The sequence below is a fragment of the Gadus morhua genome, chromosome 1 (genome assembly GCF_902167405.1).
Source record: "Gadus morhua chromosome 1, gadMor3.0, whole genome shotgun sequence".
In the NCBI taxonomy this organism is placed as follows: domain Eukaryota; kingdom Metazoa; phylum Chordata; class Actinopteri; order Gadiformes; family Gadidae; genus Gadus; species Gadus morhua.
In genome coordinates, this window is record NC_044048.1 from 25,297,865 (window position 1) to 25,319,004 (window position 21,140).

The 21,140-nt window shown below is 47.6% G+C and overlaps 1 protein-coding gene across 4 annotated transcripts; it reads left to right on the plus strand.

The window, feature by feature from the left end:
- The first annotated feature begins 420 nt into the window (after positions 1 to 420).
- On the plus strand, positions 421 to 14,502 carry pdpn (podoplanin). Of its 4 annotated transcripts, none has more exons than XM_030355274.1 (5): positions 421 to 1,043; positions 9,960 to 10,442; positions 10,912 to 11,020; positions 11,700 to 11,750; positions 12,608 to 14,502. In XM_030355274.1, exons 1-5 carry the CDS (start codon positions 980 to 982, stop codon positions 12,612 to 12,614), a joined length of 714 nt encoding a protein of 237 aa, XP_030211134.1. In that variant the 5' UTR covers positions 421 to 979; the 3' UTR covers positions 12,615 to 14,502. The 4 variants fall into 4 exon arrangements, with proteins under 4 accessions (XP_030211134.1, XP_030211144.1, XP_030211153.1 ...); XM_030355284.1 differs by having other exon boundaries at positions 9,960 to 10,427; XM_030355293.1 differs by lacking the exon at positions 11,700 to 11,750 and having other exon boundaries at positions 12,608 to 12,624.
- The last annotated feature ends 6,638 nt before the right edge of the window (positions 14,503 to 21,140 follow it).

Here is a 21,140-nt window from a genome sequence, read left to right on the forward strand (position 1 = left end):
TGATTAAAATCCAAAACACAGGGTGGAACTGAAATCGTTGATCAACGACTATCTCATTCCCCTCGGCCCTCACTTCACTGTATGAAGCATTTCATTCATTCACCAACGCTGCAGTGCTCACACATCTAATCTGTTCATTCACTGACTCGCCTGTGTTTTTCCGTTTTTGTAGACCAATATTGGGGGTGTTTTTAAGGTGTCTGTCTGGATAAGCACACAGGCTAAACACCACAGTGCAGTTTATTTGTCTTGTTTTTGTGGTCGTCGTGTGTTTGTGACTAATATTATCGGGGCTTCAGGGAACAGAAAGGGGGCCGGACCAAATGGACTTGTAGACCACCTAACTACTGCTTACTGCCCAGGCAACCCGCCCCCCAACCCCACCCCTTGTACCTAACCACCACTCCCCCCACCCTCAAACACACACGCACACGTACACACGCACACACACATTCACCCCAGTTTACCGGACCCCTCCTCCATCGCTGCTCCACTTACAGTCTCTCTCTCTCTTTCTCTCTCACCATTTCCTCTACACCAGCAGAGCCTCTGTAACATCCTCAAACCTCCCTCGCTCACTCCTTCTCCCTCCCTGCGTCTCTCGCTCATCTCTCTTCACTCTCCCAGTATACCCACCATCAGCTCACTTAGCTCACTCCAACTCCATCTCACGCCGACTCCAGACCCTTCTTTTGTTCCTGCCCTCCTCACTGCTGTCGGCCCTCCGCTCCTCCAGACAAAAGAAAATCAACTCAAAAAAACTTTTGGAATTCTTTTTCCGGCTTTTTTTTTTTTTTAAACCTCTCTGACCCTCCGCTCTTCCTCCAGACGGGGAGAGGCTGACTGGTGTGCACGAGCTGACACCCGGTGCCTTGCTCTTTGCCCTCCTGAGGAACTCTCTCTGCCACCGGTGACCGGAGAAGACGTGCACGGAGAACATCTCAATATTCTTTACTCGTGTTTGAGGTTATCCGCCACCATGAAAGTTCAGCTGCTGATCCTGTTGGCCCTGGCCGGTCCCTTCTGCGGCATCACACGTGCCAGTAAGTCAACCCCTCTCTCTCTATGGTCTCTCTATGTCTCTCTTTACCTTTCTCGCTCTCTATGTCTCACTCTCATGCTCTCTCTATGGTCACTCTATGTCCCTCTATTACCATTCTCTCTTGAGTCTCTCTATGGTCTCTCTGTGTCTCTCTCCCTCACGCTCTCTCTATGGTCTCTCTATGTCTCTCTCTACCTCTCTCTCTATGTCTCTCGCTCATGCTCTCTCTATGGTCTCTCTATGTCCCTCTCTCTCCCTCTTTTTCTATGTCTTTCGCTCACGCTCTCTCTCTCTCTGGTCTTTCTATGTCTCTCTGTCACTCTATCGCTATGGTTACTCGATGTCTCCCTTTGGTCACTTAGGTCTCTTATGCTCTCTTTTTCTGGTCTTTCTTTGTCTCCTTCTCTAACTCTCTCCGGTCTCTCTCGGGGTCTCTCTCTCTCTCTCTCTCTCTCTCTCTCTCTCTCTCTCTCTCTCTCTCTCTCTCTCTCTCTCTCTCTCTCTCTCTCTCTCTCTCTCTCTCTCTCTCTCTTTCTATGATGTCTCTGTGTTGGGCTTTCAAGTCCAGGACACTGTGTCCCCAGTCATCTTTTCTCTGTTCTCTCTACCTACTGCTGCTTTCTGCCCTCCGCAAAACACACACAAACAAACGCACACACACACTCCATAAATAAACACACACTCCATACGCAAACACACACTGACTCCATACACACGATTTCGGCCCTGCTCTCATAATCTTTTTTCTCAGTCTGTTCCACACCCTGTCTAGTTCGGCACAGAAAAAAAAAAAAAAAAGCAAAAGCCGCGATGGTGGTTTTTCCACCGACATCTGATCTCTTACTCACTGCAGTTCATCCCCTTTGAATGTCAAGGAAACTCCTTTTTATTTGATTTGATATCTGAGCTAGCGTTTTTATTGCTCCTTGTTGGTGTACAAAGCAACCTGGGAACGTGGGTTGTTTAAAGGCTGGGGTAAATATATACACAAGGTTCATTCTGACAGCCAACCTCTGTCTTGATCTGTAAGCCAATCGCTTATTCCTCTACAATACTTCCTAAACTCTGCTCCTAAACACGAAGCTGGCAGCAGGATGGCACCAAGTGTGTGTTTGAGAGATATGGGGAAGGCGGCTGATGTGATGTAATGAGGCGCCCGCGTGATCTCAAAGTGCAAGGAATATCCTTCTGGAAGGATCCCAAACCAGCGCTCGTACATACATAGGGAAGGGTGTGTGTGTGTGTGTGTGTGTGTGTGTGTGTGTGTGTGTGTGTGTGTGTGGGTTGGTGGGTAGGTGTGGGTGGGTGGGTGGGTGTGTATGTGGGTGGGTGTGGCCGGGGTGTGTGTGTGTGTGTGTGTGTGTGTGTTACAGTGAACACTATATCCTAAACACATGTCTCTACCTCTGCTGTTCCCCTCTACAGTTTCTGTTAATTTAATTGGGAAATTTGAATTTTCTTCTTCTCCCAACTCTCTGTCTCTCTGTCTCTGTCTCTCTCTCTCTCAGCCCACCCTCTCAATCTGTCTCTATCTCTTTCTCTCTGCTATTCTCTCTGCTTCCTTGATTAAGGCACGGTGCAAGTGTGTGTGTGTGTGTGTGTGTGTGTGTGTGTGTGTGTGTGTGTGTGTGTGTGTGTGTGTGTGTGTGTGTGTGTGTGTGTGTGTGTGTCTGTGTGTGTGTGTGTGTGTGTGTGTGTGTGTCTGTGTGTGTATGTGTGTGTGTATAAATAGCGCTAACGAGAGGCTCATATGGATGGGTGCGGTGTTAGACACGGCAGAGAGAGAGAGAGAGAGAGAGAGAGAGAGAGAGAGAGAGAGAGAGAGAGAGAGAGAGAGAGTGAGAGGTCTTGCCCTCCATGAGTTCACATTCATCATCACTATGTGTCCCCCCAGTTTTCACTTACCCATCTTTGGCTGGGTGTCAAACTTAAACCCCCCCCCCCCCTCCTCTCCCCCCGCCCCAAACACACATTGACACGCTCCTCTGCTCCTCCCCCCCCTCCCCCCCCAACCCTTCCCTTTGCCTTCTGCCCACTCCTTCCATGTAAACCCCCTTTGCACACACACACACACACACACACACACACACACACACACACACACACACACGCACAGGGGGCGTAGAGTTGGTGGAACAGAGAGGGACCGATAGGTGCTTGGGGTCTATTTTTAAGTGGCAGCCTGGGGCCTGGGGGGGGGGGGGGGGGGGGGGGGGGGGGGCTCCTGTTTAACACGCTTCTCTGCTCTTAATAGCCAAACGTAGGGAAATGCAACTACACGGGGTCTACTCAGAATAAAAAACGTTGCTCTCGTTTTTTGGCGGGAAAGTAGGTGGGGGATCTGAAAGGCGAAGCGCTGCATGGGGTCATCATACATGCCATGTAGGCCCTCTTTGGTTTAATATTTGCATTGACTATTTTCTCTTCAAACCCCTGCCCCCTGACTTGCAAACCCTGAGCATCCTTTGCAAAAAAAAAAAAGCTCCCCCACTTCCCTCCCTCTCCTTTCCCTCCCTTCCTTCCCCTCCCTCCCTCCATCTCCAGCCTGTTACCCTGCCTGGTAATGATGTCCTGTCTGCACTCCCTGGCATTTTACTGCTCCCGGTGCATCTGGTCGCTCAGGAGTAAAAGAGGGAGAGAGAGGGAGAGAGGGAGAGGGGAGGGGGGGGGTAGAGAGGGAGAGGGGAGGGGGGGAGAGAGGGAGAGGGGAGGGGGGGAGAGAGGGAGAGGGGAAGGGGGGAGAGAGGGAGAGGGGAGGGGGGCGAGAGAGAGAGGTCAATGCCCTCTGTCTGTGCCACTGGGAGAAAGAAAAGAAACTGAAAACGAGTCAATCGTTGGAGTCAGCCACTCGTGTCTGACCAGACACCAACCCCATGGTTTGGATAGCCCCAGGGCCAGAAGCGAGGGGAGAGGCTGGGGAACACAAGCGAGCCTCACGTCACCCGGCTGTCCGTCCCCAGCGGGAAAGAGCTCGCAGGAAAACAAGCAAGCAACAGACACTCCCAAGCTTTCGTTTCATGAGAAGAGAGGCGTGAGTGTTGAGTAAAGGAGGGTCCTTTTAGATGATGAGTGTCTGCTTCTGTGCATGTGCTTGCATGCGTGTCTGTGTGTGTGTGTGTGTGCGCGTGTGTTATGCCCACAGCTTGATGGCCACATGATGTGTTTTCCCAGTGTGGCAGACATTCAACAAGTGGCTAATTCAGTCTCTTTTGGTTGGACGAGTGTGGCATTCCAGTAACAAGTCGCAAGGCCATGCCAGTGTCTCTCTCTCTCTGTCTATCTCTCTTGGTCTCTCTCCCCCTATAGCTCTCTCGTTCTCTTGTCTCTCTCTCTTTCCCCCCTCTCTCTATGTCTCTCTCTACCTTTCTCATTCTGTTATCCTCTCTTATTCTCTTTCTCTCCCTCTCTCTAGCTCTCTCACCCTCTCTCCCTCCCTCCCTCTCCCTCTCTCTCTCTCTCTCTCTCTGTCTCTCTGTTTCTCACTAAAGAAAGACCACATCCTCCATTCCTTCCTGTATCAGAACAAACTGATGTCTCCAATGTCTGGCACACACTCAAATCTCAAATACAGTCAGAACTGAACAGCAGTCTTAGGTACACGTCCGGTAAGACAGTTGGCCAGGGCTGTGTAAGTGTACGCTTACACAGGCAGAAGGGTGTTTTATGATGTGTAAGGGGTCGGATTTGAAGCCCTCCTCAGATTAGAACGTTTAGGGCCTCGATGATGTATCACTCGACACCGCTATCCGACAGGGTATCATTATTTACAGAGATATCCCTTTCACAGTAATGGGTTTGTTTGACAGAAAAGCAGGTCAAACATGTACAGTCTTCTTTTTTTATTTATGGACGTGATTCACTCGTTTATTAATGTTATCCATCCATAAATCATGACTGTGTTTTTGTTTTATTTTATTCTGAGTGCATCCGGTTTCATTCTGGATGAGAATCGAAGCAGCCTAAATCATGCTCCAGCCACCTGTAATCTGTACTGCTGGACTTGGAATGTCTGCGCTGTTTTCCCTGGGCTGATGTAACCGTATGTACACCCCTTAACAAAGACAGATAGGAAGTGTGTGTGAATGTGTGTGTGTGTGCGTGCGTGTGCGTGCGTGTGCGTGCGTGACACTACTACTGCGAGGGAACAAAGCCAGGCCCAAACAGCCGCGTGCTCGGTCCCGTGTGATAACAATCGCTGAGCAAATTCCACTACCACACACCGCCCGCCCTCCCACACACACACCCCCCCCCCCGGCCCCCCCCCCCCCGGCCCCCCTCCCCGCCCCCCCCCCCGGTATCACGGCACTCCGCCACTCATACGAGATTGGGCGGAGGAGTTGCCGGTCAGTCGTGCCACTCGGTACTGAGTGCTGACACAGCCAGGAGGGGCGCGTCCCTCTGACTCATCCTCCCCCCCCCCCCCCCCCCCCCCCCCACCTCCAAAGACCACCAGCACGATAAAACACAAAATAAATCCTGGTCTACACCCCAAAGTCGGGGCCGCCGCAGCCACCCCCGCATACTGAGAGCAGATGGACGCTGTCCAACATATGGCGGCCCCGCGACGGACGAGCCTGCGTGTCTATGCTGTGTTTGTGTTGCAACGCATGTGTGTGTGTGTGCGCACACATGCGTTGCAACACAAACACAGAAGCGTGCGCCCACGTAGCCACATACACACACATGCATACACACACACACGCATACACACACACACACACACACACACACACACACACACACACACACACACACACACGTACACAAAGAAAGCTGCTCTCTGTCTGCTGTCTCTGTCTTCATGCGTTGCCGTGGGGCGGATGGAGCTCAGCCCCGCACCATGCCACCTAACCTCACCTCCCATGCAACTAGTTACACAATGCCCCCCTCCCTTGCTCGTCCCCTCTTTCCATTCATATGATGCATCTTTCCATTTGTCCATCTGTGTTGTGAGCGTTTGGTATTTTATTAGCAAGACTTTGAGGCAACAAGTTGGGATAAGATCACGGTACAAAATGTCAGTAGCGGATTTTTGCCTATTTTTGGATGCAAGATAGATACCAGTCATTTAGAAAGAAATTTCTCAAGAAAGAAATCAGTGGCATCTATCGGTGTGAGATAAAGTGTCCCGGATATGAGGGACGAGCTGCGCAGGGGAAGTCGCAGACTACGTCAAAGATTAGAAGATAAAGATTTGTGTGAAATACATCATGAACATAATTATAGTTTTCCGCGAAATTTGGTCAACCAAGATAAAGAAAGGAAGCAAGCCACACGTCATTATCAATCATCTGTCCCCTGTCCCATCTTCGACCCTACAATCTGTATTAGTATTATTTGTCCTTAGCTTTAAATGTAGATATATTTTTCAAGATCAAACTGAAATCTCTTAGTATGATCAACGACCTAACGACCTAATGCCAGTACATTTTTTCTGTGAGGTTTTCTGTATTTCTATCGGTATAGTAATCAGGTGTTTTAGCTTCGGAAAACTACCAGTGCACCAACAACATCAGCTGTGGCTGACGTGGACCCACAGAGTCTTCAACACATGGTTCACACGTCCATCATTCAGGACTACACTCCTGAAGGCATACGCATCGCACACGTGCTCCTGAATGTTTATTGGACGTCTGCTACGAGACTTGCGCGAGACAGGAAGACGTCTGACTCAGGAGAGGGAATGAGTCAAGGGCTGTTCTCCCTCCAGAATGCAATTCACTTTAGAGACATTCTGTACTTTTTTTTTTACCATTTTCCACTGCGCCTATTCGTACTCTCACCCCTTCAAAACCTCACTCTGTTCTGTTTTGTCGTCTCTCTCTGGGGAAGAAAGTATAGACCTTCATCCGATGCAGGGTTGGTTCTATACAGGCCGACCATTTGTCAGTTGTTGTGTCTATTTGTATATAACATCCACATATGTGACTGGAGGGTGTGGCTCCTAGGTCACCCCTCATACCAGTGTGCTGGCTAGAGGAGAACCCGGTAAACGGGTGAGGCCTCCTGTCCATGTTAATGTCTTCTTACCTTCCCAAGACCCCTAGATGCACTGACCGGCAGAATATCTTGGACGGTTACGCCCATATATGGACAAACACATAATGTTCTCAACTCTTCCCTTCAGCCTGTTCCTGCTGTAACCTGTGTGTTTCTCCCTTTTGTGTTTTGAAGACTTATGGGTTACCTCTGTTACGGGTCTTGTCACTCATTCCCCTGCTCCTTCTCGCTCTCTCTCGCTCTTTTTGTCTGTTTGTCTCTCACCTTCAAATTACATTTTTTATCGGCATCACAGGTATTTTTATAATACCAACCAGTTAATGAGCAGGGTATCATTGGTCTCATTCAGTCTCATCATGTCCCCTCTTTATCCTTGGCTCCTGCCCGGTGTCTCTCTGTCGCCCTGCCTCCCTCTCTCTCCGTAGGTTGAGCCCTGTGGAGAGCCAGCTTTATGGAGAAGGAGAAATAATGAAGGGTCTCATAAAGATTAAGGGTAATGGATAGAATGAGCAGTAAGAAGGCGAAAGAGCCCAGCGAAAGAAAGGAGGAGAGGAAAATCAGAGCATAAGGTTGGAGGAGTGTGGAGGTTTTAGCTGAGGAGTCTACCGGGGTGAGAGAGACTAGAGAGAGAGGGGGAAGGGGGACAAAAACTTGACGTTTGTATTCGGCACAGGCGAGCCACAGCCCCGGGAAGGAAACACTACTTAAGCACTAATTGTGGGAGAGTTGTGTGGACATAATGAAACAATTGTAAGCGGGCCATGCTTTGGTTGTGTGTGTGTGTGTGTGTGTGTGTGTGTGTGTGTGTGTGTGTGTGTGTGTGTGTGTGTGTGTGTGTGTGTGTGTGTGTGTGTGTGTGTGTGTGTGTGTGTGTGTGTGTGTGTGTGTGTGTGTGTGTGTATATGTGTGTGTGTGGGGAGGGGGGTTTGAGGGTGGGTGAGTGGGTGGCTGTGTGTGTGTGTGTGTGTGTGTGTGTGTGTGTGTGTGTGTGTGTGTGTGTGTGTGTGTGTGTGTGTGTGTGTGTGTGTGTGTGTGTGTGTGTGTGTGTTGGTGTGTCTCAAAGGGAGGCATGTGTGTCTGTTGCGCCCGTTGGCTTGTCTGTGTGTCTGTGTGTGTGTGTGTGTGTGTTTTTTTGTGAGCGTATGTGTGTGCTTTGGGTCTAAAAGAGATGTGGGGGGGGGCGGTAAGGGGGGCGTGTGGGGCATGTGATTACTCATCGTGGCAAGCCCATTCTCTGCAAAGCGTATCACGGCATACAGACATTCCAAACAGACGCCGTGGCCCCCCCCCCCCCCCCCCCCCCCCACGATAGCTACTTAGTCAGAGTGGGGAGGGATGGACGTGTGTGGGGTGGAGGGGTTCTCAATGTACACCACCTGTTGCCAATGAACATGGAATTAGCTCTAACGGTGCCAACACGGCCGCCTGATAACCAGAGCCCCGGAGAGTTATTTATACCGTTACGGAGCGTCGTGGGCTATTATCAGTATTCCCGAACAATCGGACTCATGGGCTCGAGGGACAGTGATGTCAGAGGCTAAGTTTAGAGGACCTTTCATTCCAGAGGGAGCGCTAGTTTAGAGGGAGCTGAAGAAACTGACGATGGGGGGAAAAGAAAGTTTTCTACGGGGTAAAAAAATAAAAAAGGGTAGGGAGAGATTTTGGGTCAACATCGTCTTGCCAGTGGAAAGTAAACCGTAGGCGGTAATTTCAGTGCCACGGTGAAATCTACCTCCTTCATTTTGTGAGGCTGCGCTGTCCAGGCTATGGTTCTCGGTCGCGGTTTGGGAGGAGGTTGAGAACACAGGGAGGTAGCGCCGGGTTGCTGCAGGGGAAATGGCTGGGTTTGAGTCAGGGCCCTTCCTGGTCCAAGTCCTGATGAGAGGCACTGCGTTAAACACATGTCCTGGTGCATGCAGTCATCCTCTGTAAAATGGCAGCCCTCCCTCTGACCGACATCAAAACCGACGACACGCCCGCTGAACCTCTTCAAATGTGGCCACCCGCTCCATTATTGGGTTTTATTTTAAATCATTATGCTGATGGCGATGATGATGGGTACACTAATAGGTCAAAACACGACAATCAACTAAAGAAACACGACCCCCGGTTGTCAATTACCATTCAGGACGGTTTTAATAAAAGGTCAGGGCAGCATTCTTGGCGGTGTTATTTTTACACTGCCCAGATCGTATCAACAACCCTCCCACAGGATCTATGAGGTCTTCTTCAGCTCACTTAAAGGGAAACTCTTTGTTAAAGGCCCGGTTGTGTTGTGGCACGGCGGCGACTCCCTTAGCCCCCTTTCCTCCTTAAAACAACCTAATTGTAGAACAACAGAGGGTTAAATTACCCCTGACATTGGCATCCTGTGCCCGCTCTCTCTCCCCCGAGCGTACGACTTCCTCTGGAAGGATCTACGCGGAGATCTGGCGGGGCTTGTGGAATGCCTATGAGACAGGAAGCAGCAGTGTTCAGGGCAGAGCAGCAGGTGTGGCCTGGCGGTTCAAGACGTTTACTCAAGTCACAGGGTGCGGTGGCCATGTTGTTTTTTGGGGGTCATGGTAACATGGTGTGCAGGAGGGAGGCGGACAGGATGAGCTCACGGGGATGACGCCCTGACAGAGGATGTGGGAGACTGTGAAAAAACTTTATGTGTCCAAGAGGAGTATGAATATCTAACCCTGGGACTCACCAAAAGGGGCCAGGGAAGGGGCATTGTATAAACACACTGGATCAGGATTTAGGTGTCACTGATTAAATTTAGGGCTACTTCACAGCATAGCATATATATTCCATCAACCGCACATCCTTCCTCCTTCCATCCATCTATCCATCCGTCCATCCCCACATTCCACATCCAACCATCGATCATCCACCTGTATCCTCTAACTCATCCTCCTGCTTGTCCCCCTAGGTCCCACCGGTCTCCCCGAAGAAATGGGGGGCGTAACCGAGGTAACGCCTGAAATCCCAGAGGAAGTGCACGAGGTGTTCACCGGGGCCCCCGCGACCGTACCAGCAGCTCTCCCCGCCGAAGTCACCACAGAAGCCATCTCAGAGGTCGCCACGGAGACCGCCACGGAGACCACCCCAGAAAAATCCACAGAGGCCACCGTAGAAGCCGACACACAGGCCGCCCTAGAGGTCGCCACCGGGGCGGCCACCGTATCCGAAACAGAGGCTGCGACGGCGCAGGCGACCGTGGAAGACGCTTTCACCACCCAGGCCGCCCTCGTGGAGTCCACGACTGCGGAGACTCACTCGCCAGCGGAGGTGACGGAAGCGGCGGCTGAGACTACGGCAGAGGTCGACGCGGGGAAGACAGCGGCACCCACGGACAACCTTGTGGATACTAGCACAAAGGTTGATGGGCAAATGGAGGGTGAGGAGGGTGATGGTGAGGATGTGGGCGCTATGTCGGGGCTAATGTGGGCTAGCATTCAAACCAAGCTCACGTATAGGATAGCATTCAAACCAAGCTAACGAAATGGGCTAGCATTCAAACCAAGCTCACGTATAGGATAGCATTCAAATCCAGCTAACGTATAGGATAGCATTCAAACCAAGCTAACGAAATGGGCTAGCATTCAAACCAAGCTCACGTATAGGATAGCATTCAAATCCAGCTAACGTATAGGATAGCATTCAAACCAGGCTAACGAAATGGGCTAGCATTCAAACCAAGCTCACGTATAGGAAAGCATCCAAACCAAGCTGTTGTTTGTGGCACTTGGGTAGAAATGGTTTAGAAAATGGACCCTTTGTTTGGATCATCGAATCAAATCCAAACCATTATATTTGATTATCAGTGATGTAGAGAAGCAAGTAGAACTTGTCAAAATATGTGTTTTTTTTCTGTCGTGCAGAAGGGATGAGTTCGGGCCAGATGGCCGGAGTGGTCATCGGCGCCTTGATCGCGATCGTCATCGTCATCGCTGTGGTCTTCGCCCTCGTGAGGAGGATGGGCAAATACTCGTAAGTACCTCCCTTCCCTTGGTCATCAAAAACACACAAATACTCACCAGCCTTTGGCATATTTACAGAAGTGCGCGTGCACGCTCGTGGCAGACACGCATGCCTGTGTCGTGATCACCGGCAACTTACGCCACCACGCATGATTCCCATGATGCAATAGCTTTGAATGACATAGGCGTCGGTGCGAATCCCCTTCCGAGAGACGTCGGACACTCGGGCCTGTCTCAGAATACTGCGCTGTCATTCAGACCACAACCGGCCGGGATCCTCGGCTGAGTGCGCATGGCGAAGTAGGGCGGCAGTAGCTCAGGTGGTAGAGCGGGTTGGCTGGTAACCTGAAGGTTGTTGGTTCGATCCCCGGCTTCACCAAGCAGAGTGTCGAGGTGTCTTTGACAAAGCACCCAACCCTGACTGATGTCGCGATGTGATGTCGAATCCAGACATCCTGCTGATGCTGGAACAGAGACTTCCAACCCTCCAGCAGAAGCGCCCCAAGGCCATGAAATGCACCGAGTGGGAAAAAATGATGATGATGATGATGATGATGATGATGATGAAGCACGTCTTGGAAAAAACAGCTGTTTTTCCATCGCACCACGCCCATCTGAGAGCAGGGTGGCACCGGGATCTGAATGTGTCTGCATGTGTCACTGAACGCTGCTGTGTCTCTGTGTCGCAGGGCCGCCAAGAAAGCCAAGATCGTGAAAAGAAAGCGGGCATCTTGGTTTCTGTAATATATACATCATTATATATTCGGTTTTTTTTACCCCACCTCGTGCTAAATTACTTGAGACCCCTGCTTAATACTGTGTGGAGTCTAGTCTTAACAGAACACCCTGGCACGCTTTGTTGACCACTGACCCAACAATCTCGTCCTAACTTGTGTTTCTATGTCTTGTCTGTTAGCCTTTCTCATGTTGGGCTCATACAAATGTAACCCTTTCGGTGTGAAAGTCTGTCATTAAACCATAACTACTTGTATTAAACACTACGGCTATACTGAAGATTACTTCAGTTTCCGTCCAGATAATCAACATTTGAGAGAAGAGGAAGCTATGAGGAGCTTGTGGCTTTTTTATCTATCATAAACACACCCACAGCTTTAATCATCAAGTCTTCTTTTATCTGTCTTGCCGGCATAAACATATGGGTGGATTGGCCAATGTTAGGTTTCACTTCAATGATCGCAGCAATATTCCATTGCTTGCAACCGGTTTCCAATCAAATTTTGCTGCGGCAATTAATGGCTACGTTTAAAGCCACAATTTCTAAATTGAACCAGACCAAACCAAGCCCTGCCTCCTAGACTTCTCTTTGAATGCCTGCACCACTGGCAAGTCAAAATAGCTCTCTAATTCAGGACGAGATCATGGATCAATATGCAGAACTCCTCACAGAGGCCTTCAATAACCCGTCCCTAAACAACGCTGAAGCAGAAGCCTACCCCTGGACCCAGCCATTCTTCTCCTCTGAATGTTATCTGAAGTTCAGGGGTTGAACACATTGGGTTTGCTGCAGCCCTTTGTCCTTCCCAAGCCATCGCTGTATTGTAACCCCTTCTTCTTCTTTTCTCTCTGTTTCCCACAGTCCATGAAGGAAAGAAGGAAAAACAAAGAGGCAGGAGCGCCCAGAGTTCTGGAAATTGTGAACTACTGAAATGTGATGTCATTTCCTGTCATTAAACAACCATGCTATCAGCACTAGTCAAGCACTAGTGTATGTGTGTGTGTGTGTGTGTGTGTGTGTGTGTGTGTGTGTGTGTGTGTGTGTGTGTGTGTGTGTGTGTGTGTGTGTGTGTGTGTGTGTGTGTGTGTGTGTGTGTGTGTGTGTGTGAGAGAGTGTGAGAGTGTGCGTGTGTGCGTCTGTGTTATTCAGAGTTTGTGTGTGTGTGTGTGTGTGTGTGTGAGTACGCCTGTGTGTGCGCCTGTGTCTTTGTGTGTGTGTGTTTGTGTGTCTGTGTGTGTGTATGTTTATATGTTTGTGTCGGTGGGCTGGTGGAGAAGAAAAAGGACAAGCAATCATCCGCAGCTCCTCCCGCAGCTCCACCAACCACCACCACCCCACCCCTCATCTCCATCCACCCACACCGACTACACCCCCCCCCCCCACCCTGCCCCCACAACCCAACATGGTGGGGCGAATTCTCTAGAAGACCTTCAAGGCCCATTTGTTTGCGTCTATAAAAGAGACGTGCTACTAAGTTATTTGGCCGATGGTGCTGTGAGCCTGCAACCTCTGGAAGTGGGCGGTGTTTATCTCAAGACCAGTTAATGCGACAAGAAAGAGGCCGCGAATGGCTCCATGTTAGTTTTCCTTCAAACAAAATAAAAGTTTTATCAAGTGAGGAAGTTCGGCGAAAGGATGCTACGAATTCCAAAAGGATGTACATATACAGTCAAATGTGAGGAGCTGACTTAGTCCACAGATAATTTCTATCCATCTCTTCACAGTTTCTCTTACCTTTAGCCTTCTACTAACACAGAGAAGCCCAAACAGCAGCCATTCAGACTCTGCTGCTGCTGCTATGTCCAAAGAACAATTAGAAAAGTATTCAGAACACCAGCCAAAGTTGAGTTACCTTGCCAAAGTAACTTGACATAAAACGGAACCTCAGACAATCGCATGAAGCACATAGTGCAGATGTTGTTCTGACAAGGGCTAACGTAGAGAGCCTGATAGGAAACTAGACACCTTCATTTGCGAGGGGTAACGTGACACATTCTGCCCTATTTAACACTGACTTATAAAAACATAGTACATATCTGTGAAATTCAGCAGAAGGGTTTGTGCCACTGTCTCTCTGGTATTCCACCTAGTTTAGTTGGGGAGGATTTGAAAGCGGCATTAGTGTGAATGGCCAAGTACAGGTCTATTTTACGTCAGCTGGTCCTTAATAAAAACGTTTGGCTTCCTCCCATCCGAATGGCCATCGTATATTAACACATCTCAGTGTTTCATAGACAATGTGTAGCATTTACTTACTGAATGTATTTATAGCACAGCAGCACTCACCCAACTAGCAAGTACACCAAAACAGCCATGGACAAACACAAGCAAAACCCCAGCTGACAGAGATGAACTACTTTTTTGATTTTAGTGCTCAGTGTAAGGCAGCGACGCCCTGTCGTGTATTTTGTTGTTCTTGTTTTGTTTATTAGTTTCTTGTTCTTATTCTCGCATTTGTACGTTCAATAATGGTTGTAAAAAAAAAAAATTAACTCTGCTTAGCTCTGCTTGATTTTAGAATCTCCGTTTAATTGTCGTGCACTGAACGAGTGATCTAACGTTTAATGGCGAGGCTTTAGACACCGCAAACATTTGCAACGTTATCTATCTTCACAGCCCTGTGCACCCCGCCCTGGCCCCTATTACCACATAGTAACAACTCGCTCTTCTATTTTTTTTGCTTTAATTTGTATACTTTTATTTAATTGCAGTGTTTTTGCTCATACTGTTTCAATAAAAAAAAATCAAATACTAAACTTTGTATCTTCACTGTTTTTATCATTCAACATATTTTTCTGGATAATATCAATGGAATGATTAAAAATAGATATATTTATGTTGTTGTTGTTTGTTGTATGTTATTTAATCTGGGTATCTGTTTCATCTGTACAAGCAAACCGGTTCCAATAGTCTATTGGTCTCATACACAGCTAGCCATAAAGCAGAGATGCATATTTTCAATCTGTTTAGAGAAACACAAACACAGCATTACCCAGCATACACTTGGGCTGCGAGAAGTTGCCTAATCCAATTGGCTCATTTTGTGTAATGCATTAAATATATAAAAAACACCCCTTCCCCCAAAACGGAGACAAAAACACCTCCAAATATGGAAAAACATACGGCCGGCGACCGTTAATTCCGTTAAGCGCTCCCAACGGCTAGGTGTGTGTTTGTTTTTTTATATGTTTCATGTTATGAAGTTGTTGTTTTTTTTACAAGATGCCGTTAAGCAGGGGTGCGACTCAAGGCTTTGGGCTGCGAGCAGCACAGAGATGCCCAGTGTCTGGCTAACCTCTCTCCTGTGGTTTTAGGCAGCAGGCCCAGCTACACCCACCTATCAGCCTGGCCTCGGCCAGCCTCCACTCACAGAACCCCCTCCGCCAGCGTCCTGCTGCCCCTCACACCGCCAGCACACAATGGAGCCTTTTCAGACGGTCAAATGGGGAGGCTGTGAGCCGTTAATGAAAAGTAGCCTCTCTCTCTCTCTCTCTCTCTCTCTCTCTCTCTCTCTCTCTCTCTCTCTCTCTCTCTCTCTCTCTCTCTCTCTCTCTCTCTCTCTCTCTCTCTCTCTCTCTGTCGGGATGGGGCTTTCCCTCTCCTCACTGCCACAGAAGGTGCTATGGTATAATCTGTGCAATGCTACGCGGTGGGGGTCACTTCCTGGGTGTATCTAATTCACTGGAACTCTCCCGGACACACACACACACACACACACACACACACACACACACACACACACACACACACACACACACACACACACACACACACACACACACACACACACAAACACATACACACACACCCAAACACACACAGACATGCACACACACATACACTAACACACACACACCCCCACACACACACACACACACACCCCATTGTCAACGGTGTGAATTATTATTACATTTTGCAACACTGGGCGTGGTTGTGTGTGTGTGTCTGTGTATGTGTTTAAGGGTGTGTTTGTGGGTGCCTTTATCTGTCTATGTGTGCATGGGTTTTCTGTGTCTCTGCGAGTGTGTGTCTCTCCTCTGCGAGTGTGGGTCTGAGAAAAAGACCCGACACAGGAAACGGGGACGGCTGTAGCAGACATGGAGAACACTGTTCCCATGCCGACATGGATGTCTCTCTATCACTCCCCTGGGTTCGGTTTCCAGCAGTAAACCAAAAGCTGCGTGCATGTGACGCAACGTATTCAGCGGCAAACAAATGTACAGTATGTACAGTATTCATCGGAAAAAAATGATCTGTGGCAACGCTGGGAAGCCTTCCACTGTAAATAACAGAACGCTTGACGGCAGGGCCAAACAGTACAGTTGGTGGAACTTTTGTGCCGTAAATCCACTGGGCTACCTGCTGTAACGCTGTTTAAACGCAGAAACTGTTTTTTTCGCTCTGGCGTGCGTGCTAGTCTGGCCGGCGAGCTGCATGGGAAGTTTTGTGACCATAATAAAATTGCTTCCCGTCATACTACTCAAGACTGAATACATTTTTCAATGACAGAGGCTGACCACCCCTCAGGCCTTGTTTAACATGGAACAGTTATGCGAGGCCGCATACATTTTGTTTATTCTCAGATTCTATTAGTCAATATGATATGCTGTGTATTGAAACATATTCAGAATTTAAGGTTCCTGTTTCTAAATCAAGTCTTATTGAATATGAGCCATATTTTCTTTCTGAAAACGTGATATTCAATAAAAGGTACACTCAACTAAATAACTCAAACTGGGGGGAAGGTTTTAATGCAACTCATGACGTGTATTTTGACAAAATGAAAGTTGGGAGCGACCACGCCTGGCTCCCGGTTTGTTTCCTCATGCGTCTCTGTCACGGTTCTTCTTCATAAAGTTTCAGCAGTTATTGCCAGGCTGTGGTGGAGATGTGGGGGGGGGGGATTGTGGGTGAGGGGACCGCCCAGGCATGAGCGAAGGGGAATTTTGCGTGTGTGCGTCTGGTAGTGACACATGCGTGTGAGTGTGTGTGATATTCTGAACTCATAAGGAAAATGGCTGCCCTGTGTTCTTTAAGCACCTCCAACAGCTGAGTGGAGGGTGGGGGGTGGGGGGGGGGGACTGGGGGTGGGTGCTGAATGTGTGTGTGTGTACGTGTGTGTAGGAGACAACATGTGGGTCTACAGTATGTGTGACAGCGTGTCTACATACGTATGAAAATGACTTGGCTTTTACAGAGGTCAGGGTGCAAGTCTGTGTGTGTTTGTGAGTGTGTGTGTGTGTGTGTGTGTGTGTGTGTGTGTGTGTGTGTGTGTGTGTGTGTGTGTGTGTGCGTGTGTGTAGTGTGTGTTTGCGAGTGTGTGTATGTGTGTGTTGTTAGAGTCACAACATGTTGGTCAACAGCAACAGCTTCTTAAACTATGGGTCGGGAGCCCAAAGGGGTCTCGATTCAGTTGGGGGTGTGTTCTCCCTGATAAAGAACAGAACCCCTGCAACAAAGGACCACTGATTCTGCGGTTCCCCATCTGCGGTTCCCCATCCCGTGTGTGGGGTTTGGTCCTACAGACACACCGAATTTATCCTGTGGGTCCCGAGATGAAAAGGTTTAAGAACCCCGATCTACAGTGTGTGTGTGTGTGTGTGTGTGTGAGTATAAATGCACGTGTGCATTTTGTCTTTGCAGAGGTCAAGGTTCACGTCCAGGGATGCGTGTTTGTGTGTGCATGCCGTGTTCATGTGTGTGAAGAAATGGGAATTTATGAGGCTATGGGGGGGTCCCGGTTTTGTGTTTGTGTGTGTTTGAGAGCAAGTGCATGAACGTTTCCATCGGCACACATGTTAGCGTGTGGGAATCAGGTTTGTGCATTCAAAGATTGTTTGATTTACCGTCAGCCATTTTAAAAATCTGTCTGCTGAAAAATCTGCTTGAAAATCTGCTAATCTCACTCACACCTGGTGGCATGTCATGGGACCTTTAAATACATTTTCTGAGAGATAATAGAGAATAGCACATATTTCTGTACTTTGTAAAAAAAATTATATCTTCAGGAGCACACACCATTTTCTGGCAGATTCACTTTTTTGGAAAGAATTTGTTTCAGAGCCAGGAACAAATGTGGTTTCTAAGTAGGTCATACTGACATAGACTTCAACGGTTATGTGGTGAGTGGCCTCGTTAAGAGTGAAGACGGACGTGGAATTAGAAGGTATCTGTGGGTGGCAGTAATGATCGCTGCTCCTAGTCCAAGAAGAGCAGAAAAAAACAAGAGCAGAAATGATGAGTTGCATCAATGGAGTCGAATGGAAGTGGTTGAGATCCTGATTAAACCCCATCGGGAAACAACTTTTACGTTTATGGAGGCAATACCAAGGCTTGAATGCGCTTGAGGCTGAACGCTTACGCCAATTCCATTTTTCACTTTGACAAATAATTTATTTTCACAACGATCATCTATTTGACCTAGAATAGCAACATACATCAAGTCATTTAATGAAACTAATATCAACATATTTCATTTGTCTATGAGGCAGAGTTGTGAGTTGGTGCCAATGAAATAGGCAATAGGCATTTAATATGTCTATATAAATTAAAAATTGTGATGATCATAGAAAATTCGAACTTCTTTGTATAAGTAAAACTAACTAATTAAAGCAAGGGTAGGCAGTTTATTTTGTAGATGTTGAAATTCTCCTTACAACCCAACAGCAAACAATATACCATCTGTGGCGGTCGCAGGCCCGTAATAAGCAAGTCCAATCACTTAATTCTGCCGGATTTACACTAGCTAGTTTTCTCGAAATTACTTATCCTAGCTTCAAGTAATATAGTCGCTAGGCCCAGGCTTGCTAATGGCATTCAGCAGATAGTCAGTTAGCACCTATGGTTAGCCCCTGGTTCGCACCTGCCAAATGCAATGATTTGCGTGTGTGGTCCAGGACTGTAACGCTGCGCAGACCAACACGCATGCACCACGCATGCTCATCTCCAGGGCCACAGCTGTGAATCAAATCTGGTTTGAAAGACACACTAGAGCCCAGTGTATAGGATGACTCTGGTTCTAACTCGGCTCTGACAAACTATAAATAAATGTCAGCGTGGTCAACTTATATGTAGACTGAGCTGCTCTGCATGACGATCTATGCATGTGTACTGTAAGGCAGACAGTTGCCATAAGGCCAACAGATGGCGTTTGCCTGTTCGATCCTACTGTGCTTTGTGGGAACAGATTCTGATATATATATATATGGTCTCAATTTATTTGATGTCCTCTTATCTTATCTCATATAATCTTGAATTTCTCGCCAATTGCCCCAGCAAAAGCCATCAGACGGCAACTTCGGGCCATGTGGCTTAGGGCGTAGACTACCCGGGCGTGGTTATTGGCTGTTGTCGGATGAAGTTGGTTAATAGCAAGTTTGTGAAATTGGTGTTGGCCAACTTCTTTGGTTGAGTGTTAATGTTTGTTTTGGCAGAGTTTGCACGCACTTGTGTGTGCGTTTGGGTTTGTGTGCGTGTGCATGTGTGTGTGTGTGTAGTATGTATGTACCATACATGTTATAATGTTTTCTTGTCATGTAAAAGCTTATCTTATCCTAAGAGTCGTTTTATGTTGTTGCTTCTTGTCAAAATGTGTCTTAGCTTATCTGATCTGATCTGACCTACTGTAATCTTGGATATATATTCAATTTGGTTGATATTATAGGCCTATCTTACATTGTATTATTTAATGTTGTCTCATCTTGCCGTATCCCTGCCTATCTTATGTCATCTTGCATAATGTGACCGTGCCTTGTTGTGGGCGAAATCAAATGGGAGAACAGAATGTAACGATTCCACAGTACATTGTTGAGAGATCTTCTCCGCCTATAGGTCAAACCCCCCCCCCCCCCCCCCCCCACTCGCTGCACGCACAGTACAGCCCACATCGGACACACAAAGAACATGCAATGTTTGAATATCACACGAGAACCCAGTGTCAGAGGTTTACATGTTTCTCCGTTCCCGCTATCAATGGCGGGCCTTTATGTCGCCCGGACTCTGGAGGTGGTGATAGCACCGTGAGAAATGACCGCTCCAGTCCCGTCAATGCGCTGTAGGTGTCAGCATACTAAAGCGCACCACTGTAACTCAATTGACAATTGTTGCTGAGCACACAGAGGGAGGTGGTCGAGTGGACAAGAATAGCCGTTGGCAGATGTGACAGAATGTCCAGATTCGTCTTGAATCTGCCGTTTGTCTCCGCTTTTCTTTGTCAAACAGAGCCACGGGAAACAACGGCTGATGTCATGTTCTAACTGCGGCGATTCAATCTGCACAGCCGAGAACACAAAGGGCGAATGTCCGGAACACCACCATTTGAAATAACATCTAAATCTATTAATAAATGGGGGATATGTATGTGTCATTCACTTCTGTGCAACACCAAGTAACCTTTCAATATCTTTAAAGGAACTCATGATGACTATACACGGCCATTAACCATGCAGAGGCCTGCAGGTCTGCAACCACTTTGTTAGGAGCATATAGGCCTACAAGAAGTTCAGCATCTTGCTCGAATGCTCCACTTACCACAAAGACTCAGGACATCAGACACACAAGCAGCTGTGGCTGCTGGACGATGATGACCATAACGAGTCTAATAACCTCAATACATAGGCCGGTTCAAGGGTGCGTATCATGCTCTCAGTCCATAAATAAATAATCGCCCTCAAATAACATCCAGATTCGGATAAAACACAGAGTTGAAAGTATCTAGATTTACGTAACCTCCAGAGCAACAAGAGCTGAATTAACCAAATAAGTAGAAAATAAGCTCCTAAAAGCCTACTTAATAATTATAACCAAAACAATAACGACCATTACATTTTTTTAAGATAATAACGTTTGAATATATTTACATACATTTTCAATATAAGATTAAATACATTCAATGAGGTACAATCTAAATCCAACTACAGTGTAAATGTTTCCCATGGCGCGTGGACAATTGAGCGACACTGACATCTAGGGGGATAAGCAGTGCACTGCACGAGAGAAAAAAACAACAACAATAATTTAGATTAATGGTAGGCTATAATCGTTCACTTCAAACGTTATTATTATTTTATTTTATTATTACCTTAATTCCTGATAATAAAGAGATATTATCCATGGTAAAAATAATTACAATGGGTCCAAAGCATTATACAAATTGTAATTTTGGTGCTGCCCAACTTGTAATTGACCCAGTACCACGCAAACCCCCCCTAGGCCTAAATTGCGTCAGAAAACCCAAGTGAAATATCAGGATAACGTCATTGCATTACATTTTCTGATAGCTTTCTCCTACAAATAATTAATTATGTGTTATATTCGACGTTATAGACCGTATTGTGCTTAAGAATGAAAAACAATTCATGTTTTAAAATCAACGATCAATGGTCGGCTGTCAGCT